This window comes from Mirounga leonina, unplaced genomic scaffold (assembly GCF_011800145.1).
Source record: "Mirounga leonina isolate KUSES-001 unplaced genomic scaffold, KU_Mleo_1.0 Mir_53, whole genome shotgun sequence".
NCBI lineage: Eukaryota > Metazoa > Chordata > Mammalia > Carnivora > Phocidae > Mirounga > Mirounga leonina.
This window is the reverse complement of record NW_023270807.1, coordinates 250367-266354: the sequence shown is the minus strand read 5'-3', so window position 1 is coordinate 266354 and position 15988 is coordinate 250367. Positions and strand designations below refer to the sequence as shown.

Sequence of the window (15988 nt, the reverse complement as noted above, 5' to 3'; positions counted from 1 at the left end):
GAATCTTCTGAATATATCTGTTAAGTTCTTCTGGTCCAGTGTGTCATTCAAAGCCATTGTTTCCTTGTTGATTTTCTGCCTAGATGATCTGTCCATTGATGTAAGTGCGGTGAAAAGTCCACTACTATTATTGTATTGTTATTAATGAATTCCTTCATGTTATTGTTTTATATATTTGGATGCTCCCATATTGGCTGTGTAAATATTTACAGTTGTTAGATCTTCTTATTGGATTGACCCCTTTATTATGATATAGTGCCCTTCTTTATCTCTTGTTACTGTCTTTGTTTTAAAGTCTCATTTGTCCAAAATAAGTATTACTACTCTGGCTTTCTTTTGCATGATAAATGTTTCTCCATCCCCTCACTTTCAATCTGCAGTTGTGTTTAGGTCTCAAATGAGTCTCTTGTAGGCAGCATATAGATGGGTGGGGGTTATTTTTTTTTTTAATCCATTCTGACACCCTATGTCTTTTGATTGGAGATTTAGTCTATTTACATTCGAAGTAATTATTGATAGATATGTGTTTAGCGCCATTTTATTACTTGTCTTATCATTGTTTCTGCAGATTTTCTCTGTTCCTTTCTTGTCTTTGTCACTTTTATTCTTTCCTTTCCACTCAAAGATTCCTCTTTAATATTTCTTTTTTTTTTTTTTTTAAGATTTTATTTATTTATTTGACAGTGAGAGACGCAGCGAGAGCAGGAACACAAGCAGGGAGAGTGGGAGAGGGAGGAGCAGGCTTCCCGCTGAGCAGGGAGCCCGATGTGGGGCTCGATCCCAGGACCCTGGGATCATGACCTGAGTTGAAGGCAGATGCTGAACGACTGAGCCACCCAGGCGCCCCCCCCTTTAATATTTCTTACAGGCTGGTTTGCTGCTCATGAGCTCCTGTAGTATTTGTTTGTCTGGGAAACTCTTTATTTCTTCTTCTTCTTCTTCTTCTTTTTTTTTTTTTTTTTTAAGATTTTTATTTATTTATTTAACAGAGAGAGAGAGGGAGAGAGCACAAGTAGGCAGAGCAGCAGACAGAGGGAGAGGGAGAAGCAGGCTCTCTGCCGAGCAGGGAGCCCGATGTGGGGCTCGATCCCAGGACCCTGGGATCATGACCTGAGCCGAAGGCAGCCGCTTAACTGACTGAGCCACCCAGGCGCCCCTTTATTTCTCCTTCTATTCTGAATGATAACCTTGCTGGATAGAGTATTCTTGGCTTCAGATTTTTCCCATTCAACATGTTGAATATATCATGCCATGTCTTCTGGCTTGCTAAATTTCTGTTGAGAAATTTGTATCTAGCCTTATGGCTCTTCCCTTGTTAGTTAAGGACTTCTTTTGTCTTTCTGCTTTTAGGGTTTTTTTCTTTATTGCTCTTTTTGGTAAATTTAATTACAATATGTGTTGGTGTTAATCTGCTTTTGTTGATTTTGATGGGAGCTCTCTGTGCCTCCTGGATCTGGATGTTTGTTTCCTTCCCCAGATTAGGGAAGTTTTTAGCTATTATTTCCTCAAATAAATTTGCTGCCTCCCTTTCTCTCTGTTCTTCCTCTGAGACTCCTATGGTACAAATGTTACTATGTTTCATGGAGTCACTGAGTTCCCTACATCTGTTGTTGTGTTCCATAATTCTTTCTCTTTTTTGTTCAGCTTCATTATTTCCATCATTTTGTGTTCTATATCACTTATTCATTTCTCTGCTTCTTCCAGCCTTGTGTTCATTGCATCCACCCTGTTTCCAGTCTCAGTTATTGCATTTTTCATTTCTGATTTGTGCTTTTTGGACCTTCCTGAAGTCTTCCATTCTTTTCTCAAGCCCAGCAAGTGTCCTTATGATCATTGCTTTAAATTCTCCATTGGTCATGTTACTTATGTCTGTTTCACTTGGGTCTCGGTTGTGACCTTATCTTGTTCTTTCATTTGGGATGAATTCCTCTGTCTTGACATTTTGTCTATGTTTCTGCCTTCTTCCCTATGTTAGAAAAGCCTGTTACATTCCCTGCTCCTGAGAGTAATGGCTTGATGAAGAAGAGGCCGTATAGTGTCCAGTGCTGGCACTTCAGGGAGTATGTCTGCCGTGTGCTGCAGGTGCCCTGCTGTTGGGTTTTGGCTGCTCCATTATTCATGCCAGGTGTCTGCAGAGGCTCTCCTTGCCTGCGGGGGGGGTGGGGGGTGGGGGGTGGTGTTTGGTTCGTGACCAGAATGTGGCAAGGTTTAAGTAGGTATGTGCTGGTCTGCTTGTTAAATGAGACTTGATACTACTTCCACTAGAACTGGAGCTTTGCAGGACTCTCTGGTTGGGAGACACAGTGTGGACTGGGGTTTCTGCTGGTCTTCTGGGGAAGGGACCTGCCAAGCTGGGACTGACGCAAACTTGACAGAGACAGGCAGTCATGCCAGAGTGCAGAGGGGTGGGACTTGTAAGCAGCCAGTTCAGGGCTAAGCTACTTTCTGCAGGCTGCTCTGTGTTTATGCTGAGCGGTGGGGGAGGAAATGGCACTGGCCAGCTCCTTGTTCCCAGAGAGGCATCTCCCTGAGCTCTGCCTCTCAGGGACCAGCTCTAAGTAGAGGGAATAATCCCTCCCCACCCTTCATGGGTCCCCAGTGTTCTTCAGATCGCCCCCTGACCTTTAAAACTCCAATCGTTAAGTCTTGCTGGTTGCAAGAACTCAAGAAAATCAACTCCCCTCATTTTCCCAGCCAATGACTTTGGGGAAATGTGTTCTTCTTGCACGTTCACCTGTGTGCCCCTCTCTCTCTTGCCTTTCTCTGTGACCATGGCTCCCTCCTGTCTGCAGCACCCTTGATCTGTTTCTCCCCCAAATCACTGTTCTGCACTTCCTACCTTCCTTGACATGGCTTCTTCTCTCCCTTTAGTTGTGAAGTTTGTTTTGTCAGTCTTCAGGTTGATTTCTGTGGTATTTAGAATGATCCGATAGTTATCTAGTTGTGTTCAAGGGGTGAGATGAGTGTAGGGTCCTCCTATACACTGCCATCTTAGCTCTTCTCTCCTTTCATTTTGGATAAATTTCTTTGTCTCCTCATTTCATTTGCCTCTCTGCGTCTGTTTCTCTGTGTTAAGAAAGTCAGCTATGTCTTCTGCTCGTGAAATTAGTGACTTTATGAGGATGAGATCCTGGGATGGCCTACGGTGCAGTGTTCCCTGTTCACCAGGACCTGGCACTTCAAGTAGTATCCTATATGTGTTGCTTATGCCCTCTTGTTGTGTCTGAGACACTTTTCCTCTCAGTGCTGTCGTTTGCACTGGCTCTCTGCCTATTTTGGGCTGTGTTTGCTCTCTGTGGTATTAGTGGAGCCCAGGCAGCCCAGCTCTGAGGGTGTGTCTGCTAGGAAAGTTGGGAGCAGGATGCTGGTTTTAGCAAAATTTGCACTGGGACACTAGTCTCATGCCAGATCCACTGAAGCACTGCAGTGTTTGGGGGCTGCCTGCTGGGGTGGCCGGTGGACTGGGGCTAGGTGTGGCCCGCGGTGGTGGCTGGGTTCAGCAGGGCCCAGCACATGACAATGGTTGGGGGGGTGTGGCTGGTTACACTGTGGGGTGGCAGCTATGCGCAGCGCTCAGCGGGGGCTGGGGGCTGCGTAGTGCCGGGGTGTTGTGGGGTGGCAGGTCGCAGTATGCGGTGGCACCTGTGCACCCTGCAGCTTGGCAGGTGCCAGAATGACTTTATCAAAGTTTGCTCTAAGCCCAGGGCTGAGGCTAGTGGGCTGGGAGTGGGTGAGTCCTCAGGGGAATTCATGGGCCTGGAACACTGCCAGCAGGTTAGTTAGCAAGCGTCTGAGCAGTGCCACCTCCTGCAGTTGGCTCTGTGTTTATGCTGGCAGGCAGAGTTGGAAAATGGTGACGGACAGCTCCTTCTTTTTCAGAGAAGCCCCCCAACAGGCTCTGAAATCAGTATGAACAGATCTGTCTCCTGGGTGTCCCCATCCTGTGGAAACCGTCCTTTTTATGTTGCCTCTTCGTGCAGGCTGCTGTCTTTTTAAAGACAGCGATCCAGCTATCACTCACCTTCTCACCTCACCCAGTGTGAGGTCAGCTGACTATTAAAGCTCCAGGCTCCGAGTCTCACTGATTTTAAAAATGCACAGAATTTAGCCCCTCTGGTCTTTAAAGCCAGATTTTTTGGGCATTAGTCTTCCCTGGGAAGCTTCTTGGTGTGAGGGCCTGTTTCTCAGCCCTCTCCACGTGTGCGGCTCCGTCCCTCCTGCAGACAGCCTCCTTCCACCATTCTGGCCTGAAAGGTTAACTTTCAGGTGCAGCTTCTTCTCTGTTTAGTTGTGGAGTTTGTTCTGCCAGTCTTTGGATCACTCTCTGGTTTACTGACTTGGATGTGGATGATATCTAGTCATGAACGTGGGACAGGGAAAGCTCAGTGTCCTCCTACGCTGTCATCTTCCCCAAGTCTATCTTTTCATTAAGGGTTTCACTGAGGTCCTCCACTCTTTTCTCAAGTCCATTGAGTATCTTTATGACCATTACTTTAATTCTTTATTAAGCATATTAATTTTCTTCTTTTGGTTTAACTCTTTTCCTGTGATTTTTGACCTGTTTTTTCATTTGGGACACATTCCTCTGTCTCATTTTGTCTAACTCTCTGGGTCTCTTTCTATGTGTTAGGAAAGTCAGCTACAACTCCTACTCTTGAAACTAGTGACTTTATGAAGTAGAGGTCCTGTGGCACCCTGCAGTGCACTGTCCCCTGTTCACCAGAACTGGGTGCTTCAATGTTGTCTCCTATGTATGTTGCATGCACCCTACTGTTGTGGCTAAGCCACATTTACCTTCAGTTCAGTTATCTACAATGGCTCTCTGTGCCTATTGTAGGCAGAGTTTGGTCCCTGTGTTGTTAGTGGGGCAGTCTGGGGGTGGGTTGGGCTTGAGTTGAGTCAGACCAGGTGTTTGCCAGAGATAGGGTAGCACTGAACTGCTCGCTCCTTTCTCTGTGTTGTCTCCTGAGAAGCTTTTGTTGTTGGGCGGGGACTGCAGTCAGACCAGATGTCTGTCCCCAACCCACTGCTGGGGCTGTGATTGGGCTCATGTGTGTGGTTATCTTCCCTCTTCCTCATGCAAGAGTCACTTTGGAGTGGTGCTGGCCCCTGTCAGGGCTGCTTGCATCCTGCCAGATATGTGGCATTTCTTCAGATGGCCTTTGGCCAGAGGTAGTGTAGGGGGCAGGCCCATAGGAGAAGGCAGGGCAGGCTGTGAGGTGTTATCAAGGTTTGCATAGGTTTGATGTGGGAGAGATCCCGGAGCTGAGGTCTGGTTGAAGTGGGTGTGTCACTAAGAGAATGTGGGGGTGGGGTGCACTGTTAGCAAGTTAGGTAACAAGTGTTGGTTCTGCTCTGATTCCTGCAAGTGTCTGTGCATCTAGGGTGAGCAGCAAGGGATAGAAATGACACCCATCAGCTCTCTTGTTCTTGGAGAAATCTCCCAAAGATCCCTGCCACTCCAGCACATGCTCTGAGATTAGTAAACAAAACTCCCTCCTGTATACCCCAGGCGGTTTTCAAACTGCTGCTTGCATGCTGTATCTCCCCGGGGCTGTTTGTTGTGTTGTCTGGGCAATGACTCAGTTTCCTATTGCCCTCTGGCCACCCAGGAACCAAGCCTGCTGATTTTTAAAGTTCCAGGTATTAAGCCCTGCTGATGATAAGAACCCACAAAATTCTGTCACCCTGGTTTTCAAAGTCAAAAGTTATGGGGATTCATCTTCCCTGTGTGGGTTTCATGTGCCTGGAGAACCTAGTGTAAAGGTCTGCTTCCTTCCCCTCTCTGAGCCCACAGCATCCCATCTCCTGTGGACAGTCCTGTGGGTCCATTTAACTCCTGACTGCATCTCTGCCCTTCCTTCCCTCTTGGATATGAACTCTTCTCTCCATTTAGCTGTGGAGAGTCTGTTCTGCCAGGCTTCAGGTGGTTTTCTGGGGTATTTACACTGATGTAGATGTTATCTAGTTGTATCCATGGGATGAGGTGAGCCTAGGATCCTCCCACTCTGCCCTCTTCCCTGGAAGTCTTCCTCTGCCCTTTTTAAAATCAGTTTGTTTTCTTTGTTCTTGATTTGTATGGGTGCCTTTATATTAACCCCCTGTTAGAAAGATGGTTTACAAATATATGTTTTATCTCATTCCACAGGTTGCCTTTACATCTGGCTGATTGTTTGGCTGTGCAGAAGTTTTAGAATTTGATGTAGTCCCACTTGTTTATTTTTGCTTTTGTTGCTTGTGCTTTTGGTTTTATATCCAAAAAATTGTTGCCAAGACCTTTTTTTCAAAGTGAAAAAAGTCATTTCTTTTTTATTGAGGTATAATTGACATATAACATTATATTATTTTCAGGTGTACAGCATGACTTGATATTTGTATATTTTGTGAAATGATCACTACAGTAAGTCTAGTTAACATCTGTCACCATAGAAAATTAATTCAAGTATAAATGATATATAATATTATATGAGTTTCAGGTATACAACATACTAATTCAACATTTATATGCATTTTGAAATGATCAGTGTAATAAGTCTGGTTACCTTTGTCACCATACAAAGTTAGTACAGTATTATTGTCTATTCCTTGTGCTATACATTACATCCTATGATTTATTTCTTTTATAACTGGAAATTTATTCCTCTTGATATTTTCACCCATTTTGCCCACCACCGAACCCCTCTCTCCTCTGGCAACCAACAGTCTGTTCTCTGTATCTAGGAGTCTGGTTTTGTTTTTTCATTTGTTTCGTTTTTTAGATTCCACATATAAGTGAAAATGAATGGCTTTCTCTGCCTGATTTATTTCATTTAGCATAATACCTTTAAGGTCTATTCATGGTGTCACAAATGGCAAGATTTCATTCTTTCTTATGGCTGTGTAGTATTCCATAGTGTGATATGTCTATGTGTGTGTATATAACATTTGCTTTATCCCTTCATCATCAGCAGACACCTACATTTTTTCCATGTCTTGGCTATGGTAAATAAAGTTGCAATGGATATGAAGGTACAATTATCTCAATTTTTTGAGGAACCTCCACATTGTTTTGCATAGGGTTGAACCAAGTTACATTCCTACCAACAGTGTATAAGGCTTCCCTTTTTTCCATATCTTTGCCAACACTTGTTATTTCTTATTTTCCTGATGATAGTGATTGTAACAGGGGTGAGGTGATATCTCATTGTGGTTTTGATTTGCATTTCCCTAATGATTAATAATTTTGAGTACCTTTTCATGTACCTGTTGGCCATTTCAGTACCTTTCTTGGCAAAATGTCTATTCAGGTTATTTTGGTCCAGGATGATGGAGGAGTAAGAGACCTTAATTTCATCTGGTCCCAGGAATTCAGCTAGCTATCAAATCATTCTGAACACCTGCAAACTCAACTGGAGATCTAAGAAAAGAATAGCTGCAACTCTACAAATAGGAAACAACCACTTTCTGCAAGGTAGGACATGTGGAGAAGTGAATCTGAGGCCGTATACAGGAAGACAGACCTCAGGGGGAGGGAGCCTCCATAAGCCAGCTACCAAAAAGTGATAAAGCAGCAGAGCACAAAATCAGAACTTTTAGAAGTCTGCTCCAGTGAGGGATGTCGCTGCCTGAAGAGCGCTCAGGTGGAGAAGCAGGGCAGAATCCCACGTGGGACAGTGTGGTCTCAGGATTCCCTGGGTTCACAGGAAGACCGGGAGTGCCTGAGTGCAGCAGAGTTCCCAGGCATCAGGATGCGGAAGCAGGCTGCAGTCAGTGAGCCCAGAAGTGGGCTCTGAGCTTGGGGTTGCCATAAACTGCGAACCCCTGCACAGTCGGTTGACCACTCCCCAAGCAGGGGGATCCAGAAAGAGGAAGAATGCTGAGACCCCTCTTCCCACCACCGCCCCCCCAACACACACACAAGACCAGAGGAGCAGCAGTGCCCCGAAGGAACCTGCAGGGTTTGGAGACCTGTATTGGGGTTGATTGCCTGAGATAGAAAAACTTGGTCCCAGGCCAGGTGAGCATGGAGTGCAGCTGGAGACCAGGGAGACAGGAGTGACTGACTGCTTTTCTCTGAAGGCTCACTGAGGAGTGGGACCCCAAGCTCTCAATTCTGGGGCTGGAGAGTGGGAGGCCGCCATTTTAATTCTCATCCTCTAAAGCTGTTGTGGAAAGCCTTCAGGGAACAAAAGCCACATAGAGCAATCTAGAGCAATCCAGAGCAGTTACTCAGCCTGGCCCCCTGGCAAGGGCGGAGCATTCTGCCTGGGGCAAAGACAACAGAGAATCAGCGCAACAAGCCCCTCTCCCAGAAGATCAGCAGAGGATTCGCTCAGACCAAGTTTACAAATCACAGAGAACTGCAAAACTCCTGCGCTAGAGGAAAATAGTATATAGAATTCATGACTTTTTACCCCATGATTCTTTAGTCTTTCAATTTTTTTGTCTTTCCTTTTTCAACGAATTTCTTATTTTGTCAACTCTTTTTTAAAAAATCTTTTTATTTTCATTTTTACAGTTATATTCTATCCTTTCATTGTATTTACTTTTACTTTTGTATGTATGTAAGTTTTTCTTTCTTTACAATTTTGGGATAAGATTCTTCTAACTGGCAGACCAAAATACACCCAGAATCTAGTGTATGGCTCTGTTCTCTGCACCTGTCTGATCATATTTTCTCTCACTCTTTTTTCTTTTTGTCTTGCTTTGTTAAGGTCTTTTTAAATTTTCATCTTTACAGTTACATTCTATCCTTTCAATGTATTTAATTTTATTTTTGAGTATAATGTTTTTCTTTCCTTACAAATTTGAGATGTAGTTTCTAGTAACAAACCAAACAAAATAGACTCAGGATATAGTGCATTGATCTGTTCTGTTCACCTGTCTGTTTATATTCCTCTTTTGTGTCTTTTAATATTTATTTTTACAGTTACAGTCTATCCTTTCATAGTATTTAATTTTGTTTTTGTACATATGTAAGTTTTTTTTTCTTCACAATTTTAGGATTTATTTATCTAACAAACAGACCAAAATACACACAGGATCCAGTGTATTGCACCATTTTGTCCACCTGTCTGATTATATTCTTTTTTTTAATTTTAATTAAAAAAAATTTTTTTTTGGTTTTGGGTCTCTTCTGACTTGTTTGGTGTATATTTCTCTGTGGTTGTTGTTGCCAATTTAGTATTTTGTTCTCTCGTTCACCTATTTTTCTCTGGACAGAATGACAAGATGGAAAAACTCACCTCAAAAGAGAACAAGAGGCAGTACTGACTGCCAAGGACCTAATCAGTATGGACATAATTATAAGATACTGGAACTAGAGTTCAGAATAATGATGGTAAAGATACTAGCTGGGCTTGAAAAAAGTATAGAAGACACTAGAGAATCCCTTTCTGGAGAAATAAAAGAACTAAAATCTAATCAAGTCAAAATCACAAGGGCTATTAATGAGATGCAATAAAAAATGGAGACTCTAACTCCTAGGATAAATGAGGCAGAAGAGAGAATTAGTGATATAGTAGACCAAATGATGGAGAATAAAGAAGCTGAGAAAAAGAGAGATAACAACTCCTGGATCATGATGGGAGAATTTGAGACATAAGTGATTCCTTTATGAATTCTTAGAGTTTATAATTATATGCTAGTGGAATTATTTTATATATGTATATTTCTTCCCACTGGAATGTAAATTCTCTGAAGCCAGTGAATGTATGATATGTATCACAACACTGGTACTCAATGACCATTTTTATTTTTGCATTATGATTAAATTAGTGAATATATTAGTAAAGTTTGGGGCTTAGTCCAGCCAATAGAAAGTGAGCATTACTCTGCTTTCCTTTACTATTATTCCTTGTACATACATATTCTTTAGGGTTACATCACTGGGAGGTCTATAGTGTGGAGCAGGATTTGGATACTCACGGTTTCCTAACTGGGATAAAATGAGGAATATCTTAAAAACCAACAAAACTTCAAACAGAATGCTTCCCTGCCTATTTTTTTTCCTTTGTCTTTCCTGGAATACTTTAAAAAACCTTTGTATTATGGAAAATTTCAACTATATTTGGTACTGAAGAGAATAGTGCCATGTATCAATAGTCTGGCTTTAATAATTATTAATTCATGGATAATTTTGTAAACCCACCCACTTAATCTTACACATATATGGGAATAGTTTGAAGATAATCTTACACATCATGTCTTTTTCTTGACAGATGTTTTATTATGACAATCTAAAATATAATGACTTTCTAGAAACATAATATTGCCATTAACAGCCTTAAAATTAGGTAATTTCTTAATACAACCAGTGTTCAATTTTTCAGATTGTCTCACAAGAATTTTTTAACAGTTGTTTTTTTTGAATATGCATCCAAACAAAGCCCAACATTTGACTGATATGTATCTTCAGTTTTTTTTAATGTGAAGTTTCTCTGGTCTCTATTTTTCTTTGCAAATTATTTGCTGAAAGATGTGATTTTTAAATAGTGTATTAATATTAAATACTAATAAAGTCACACTTTATGTACACAATCAGAAATAACTCAAATAGGGGCTCCTAGGTGGCTCAGTCGTTGAGCGTCTGCCTTCGGCTCAGGTCATGATCCCAGGGTCCTGGGATCGAGTTCCGCTTTGGGCTCCCTGCTCAGCGGGAAGCCTGCTTCTCCCTCTCCCACTCCCCTTGCTTGTGTGCTCTCTCTCGCTTTCTATCTGTCAAATTAAAAAAAAAAAGAAATAACTCAATTTTTTAAGAATCACATAATTTAATATCATGAGGTCTGATATATAACTCTGTTGACAGTAATGTAATGTGGTGATCCCACTTTTAACTTTTAGCTGAGAAAATGAAATGATTGCTCTTGTTTTTAGAATTAATTCCACTTTAAAATTATATGAAGACTTTATGAATGAATTCCCTTAATAAAATTCAACTTCCATTAAATTTGTTTTCCTCAGTATTTCATTGGGAAGGAGTCTGAGTAGGTCAGCATTTGTATATTCTTGGAACACTGGTTATAATGTGATTCAATATAACCCTTATATTACAATAACACACACATGCACGTGCACACCCGCACACACCATGTCCAAATTACTCATGAATCATTGAAATTTATATAACATTTATTTGAAAGCCTATTGACAAAAACTCTTCCTGAGTACATTTGTGCGTTTTCAGATGATCTACATTTTTTATACTAAAATTTTTATTTTATACATTTTATATCATAATTGCTGACATTTCCTTTTTTTAAATACACTTTATTTTAGAGCAATTTTAGGTTCACAGCAAAATTGAGTGGAAGGTACAGAGATTTCCCATATATCTTTGTACCCACCAAGCACAGACTCCCCTACTATCAACACCCTTTACCAGAGTGGTACATTTATTATAAATGATGACACTACATTGACAGATTATTATCCCCCAAACTCCATGGTTTACACTAGAGTTCACTCTTGTGTACATTCTGTGGGTTTGAACAAATGTGTAATGGCATGTATCCACCATTATAGTATCATGCAGAGTAGTTTTACTGGCTTGACATCCTCTGTGTTCTGTTACCTACATTTTCATGATAACTGCTAGGTCAGATTCCCTAAATTTACTAATTCCTAGTCTCTATTTTTAATTGTTCTCTTACTTCTACCCCACAATTAGCTTTTGCTCCTTGAATCTTTCCCACTGTTCCCCAAAGTAAACATGCAGAAGATCTGTTACATATAACAAACCTTTGTCTTAAAAACCCAAAGTCAAATATTACAACTTATTGTTCTAAGAATTCTCTTAGCAACCCTCCACCAGTGATATGTCACTGACAACTATACCGTATCTATTCTCTTAGCCTAACTGAACCTCAAAGTCTCTGAGTTTCTGGGGAAAAAAATCCTCTCACTAACTTATGAAAAGAAATTCATTCATATCTCCATGTTTGAATATGCTAAATCATTAATGGACTCAGAAAAAGAAAGGTTTTTTTTTTATATGATATGATCCATTCTTTTTAAAAAATTAATTATGGATACAACTAGCAATGATTTCTTATGTATTTGTATACTATGTGTAAGACACAGCCTATATATCAAGATTATTCAAATTCTGTCAATAACTACAAGCAAAGTATTATCACTTCCACATTATGGATGAGAAATATGACTCAGAATATATTTAGTCAGTATTATAAAGTTTAAAATACCAGCCATAAAGTGCTGATTCCTGAATTTACATTTAGGTTTCTATCAAACTATGTTCTATCAATTATTGTATTAAAATTGTGTTTTTCCCCCCAATTACACTTTAAGCTCATTCATGCAGGTGGCATGGACAGAGACAGCCTCATACATTTTATAGCTATTCCATAATAGTGTCTTAGATACACCGCATGGACACAGTAGGTGCAGAGTGAAAAGACTGAGGCAAATTTGTGCCTAAAACAATTTTAAAGGGCAAAATGACTCCAAGTCAAGTCACATACATTTTCAAGAGTGAAGTCTTGGACCCACTCAAGAAAACCAGAGAATTCATCTGTTGATCCATTTCCTCTGTCAGAGTTTCCACTAGGAGACAATGAATCTAGAAGAAGATACAGCATCCGTATCTGCCAGTACATTATCTCCACCATATTGTCCCTCCTGGGATTTCTCTCTCATAGGCTCATTCTTTCCTTAACCAGGAAGGGTGAGGGGAGAGGGGCAGGGAACTGGGGTTATCGGAGTGTTTTGCTATTTCCCAGGGTGTACAGGGCTGCACAGGGATTCAGTGAGCTTTGACCTAAGCTGATCTGCCTAGAAACATCCTGCAACTATGTTCACTCTACTCTCCCTGACATGCCATGGTGGCACAGGAAAGTCTATGTGTTTATCTAGCAGGGATTCATGTAGGAAGTGAGGCAAACCACACCTGTGTTCTCAGAAGCTTAAATATGTCTGTGGTTTCTACTCCCATTCCTCTTCCTGTTGTTACTACCCCTAAGTAAGAACGAAGTATTTGGTTCTTCTCAGATTTTTACCTTATGGTCTTATTCTAATATCCCCGTAACTGACTTCCATTTCTTTTTGTGCCTAGAGAATTCTCATCTTCTCATGGGTGAGGAACGGCAAGGAAAGCTGGTCCTATCATCATTCATTCTTCACAAATTGAAATTTTAAAGTTTTGGAAAACAATTTTGACTTTCAATACTTTTGAAATTGAAAATTTCTTTATCCTAATTTAGTTCTCTGTCATAGCTTTTTAAAACTATACTAAAAGGAGTATGAACTTATTTCTTGTTTGTGTGTGTGTGTGTGTGTGTGTGTTTCTTCTATAAGAAATCTATACCAAGGACAAAGGGCATATACTACTTTCACTGATGTCTGAATTGGGGGGAAAGTGGTAATGCCAAAGCGTGGGAATAATAAGAAGAGAGAAATATTAACCTCAGCTAAGATATCAAATATGATATACTTGCTTGCTCTGCTGTTACTGGGCATGAAACATAATCCAGAAAACGAGATTAAGTGGACCTGAAGCATAAAGGACGATGGTCCTAGTCAGCCCTGAGATGAAAGACAAGAAAAATTTTACTAAGAGATCTCATAAAGGGAAATTTATTGTTTCCATGGGAATATTGGATCAGGGTTACAAAGAATTAGGTAACTGGGTGGAATATCCCAGAGATCTCATTGTAGGTAACAATTAAGAAAAGAAAAACAAATCAGGCAGTCAAGGCGGGAGAATTTCAAAGGATATGTGAGCTCTCAGAGGATATAGGGGGACCTTAAATTCCATAAAAGAGAAGAGAGGGGGAGCGTTGGAAGAGAGAAGGAATATGATGAACTCGGCCAGGAAACAGTGCTAGGTCACCTATCAAGTCCACTCTTCTGCTCTGGTCGGTGGGCATGTGGTGTACCTGCAATAGTACAGACATGAGATGGTTGGATCTTCGGGGGCTCCTGTATTGTCATCATGCCCTCCCCCAGACTCCTACAACCTTTCAACCACATTTGTGTCCACAAACTCCTCCCACTTTCCTCCCTCCTGAACTGTGTCTCCGGCTCTCAGCTCTGACAAATCTGAATCCTTACCTCCTTTTCTAGGGTGTGGCTCACAAAGGCCCTTGATGTCTGGAAGCACCACCTGAGTGCAGGCCTTGGATAATGAAGACAGTGCCCACCACGATGCCCACAAGGCCCACAGTCAACCCCATGGCACAGACCACAGTCTCTGTCAGCTCTGACATAGGGGTTGGAATCTCAGGTTCTGTAAAAATGAGGTTGTGGAAGTCAGAATGCAGAGTGTTGGTTCATGTACCCATGTGTGTGATGGGGCAGGAGGAATGGTTTTGGTTCCATGAGGACTCAGGGCACCATGGTTAGGGAAGAGAGAAAAGTCTATTATTCGAAACCTTTAAAGTGTGGAAAACATGAGATTCCGGGGCGAAAGGGCAGGATACCTGGACTTGATAGAGAAAGAAGGTGCCAAGGGGGTGGAATTCATACATACCCCAGTGTTTCAGAAGTGGCTCATCCAGGCCCCAGTGCTCCACCTTGCAGTCATAAATATCATCAGCAGAGGGAAGGAAGGTGAGGTAACTGATCTTTAAGAAGGAATGATCCCTCTTGGCGAGGAAGCTGGTTTCAGAAACACCTTTTGTGACTGAGTGCCTATTCTTCAACCATGTGACATTGATCACGGGAGGAAAGATGTTGTCGACAAAACAGATGAGGGTGTTGGGCTGACCCAGCATCGCAGGAGACTTTAGAAACACAGTCACCTCAGGAACCTCTGTGGTGAGGAAGCAGCACTGATATGAATTGCAAAGAGCTCTGCCCTGAGGTTCTGCATTGTGTCCTGTAAGAGCCCTCCCATCAACAGTTCCCCATCTGATGGTAGAAGAGTTCTTGCTTACCTTCTGCTTGGGAAAGTGTACATACACTGCCTATACTTTATCCTTGTGCCCTTCCCTCTGTGGGCATGCTTATTAAAGTAGCAGATCTATAGGACTTCTCCTTGAGGGATTCAAGGAACATGGTATGGGAGTAAGGATCCTTGTACTACATGGCAATATTTCAGTTTTGAGATGGCAGAGGATGAGTGTTCAGTAATTACTATGAGAAGATCTGGGGAAAGATCCTTGGAAATTAGTCAAGGGTATCTATCGTAGGGAGGAAGGGAATGAGACCTGATGTGTAGGAAGGTTCAGTAAAGAGAGGCAGAGTGGCGGACACATACCATTGGTAGCAGCGGTGGAGTTGGACCGTTCAGTCAGGATGTTCAAGTTGTGTTTTAATGTAGCCAAGTTTGTCAGTGCGCCCTGTGGGTCAAATCTTCTGTATGTTTGAAACATAGGCAGCTGCCAGACAGTTTCCTTCTTCTCCAGGTCCACATAGAACTCCTCATCTCCATCAAATTCATGGGTGTACTGGCCAGAGGGACCATAAGACTGGTAGACATTTATGCCATAGGAACCAACGTGGTCAGCTGATCAGTAAGGGTGAGGAGCGAGAAGTAGAAAACAGAGGGAGAAAAGAGCCTTATTAAACCAAGTGACAGAAGAAACTGGCTTTCAAATATAGTGGGCTTCATCTTTGGCACAGTCTTTAGGCAAATTTCCCAGCACCTGCTCCCTGCTCCCTCTCTCTCAGTGTTGATAGTTGTCCAGTTAGAATACAGTCTGCTTTTCCACTGTCATGTAGGCTCCACGAGAGCAGAATTACAACGGCCTTGTTACTGCTGTTCCCTGTGTACCTAGCTCAGCATCTGGCATACTCAGTTGGCTTATGATAAATATTATAATGAAATGAAAGAAGGAATGAACAAATTATCATGGTTTTAGCTTCCTTTCTCAGAAATTCACTTTACTTCCCTCTGCTTCATAAGTTTTATCTCTTACTTAATTCTTTCATCAGTTAATACATACATTTTGATTCCTTTCCCTCCAAGACTGGTTCAGAGCAGAACTTTTTCTACAGTAGCTTTCCTTCCTTCCTTCCTTCCTTCCTTCCTTCCTTCCTTCCTTCCTTC

At 41.7% G+C, this 15988-nt stretch overlaps 2 protein-coding genes across 2 annotated transcripts in view; both read right to left on the bottom strand.

Annotated features, from left to right (window-relative positions):
• Window positions 1-15988, bottom strand: part of LOC118001169 (DLA class II histocompatibility antigen, DR-1 beta chain) — a 301107-nt gene that overhangs the window by 91976 nt on the left and 193143 nt on the right. The gene's annotated exons all lie outside the window — the stretch shown is intronic.
• Window positions 13544-15988, bottom strand: part of LOC118001171 (SLA class II histocompatibility antigen, DQ haplotype D alpha chain-like) — a 5920-nt gene continuing 3475 nt past the window's right edge. Inside the window, exons 2-5 of the mRNA XM_034991170.1 lie at window positions 15197-15445; window positions 14468-14749; window positions 14050-14224; window positions 13544-13874 (exon numbers count right to left, since the gene is read on the bottom strand). Coding sequence (XP_034847061.1) covers window positions 14070-14224; window positions 14468-14749; window positions 15197-15445 — 686 coding nt within the window. The 3' untranslated portion in view covers window positions 13544-13874; window positions 14050-14069. The remainder of the gene's footprint in view (window positions 13875-14049; window positions 14225-14467; window positions 14750-15196; window positions 15446-15988) is intronic.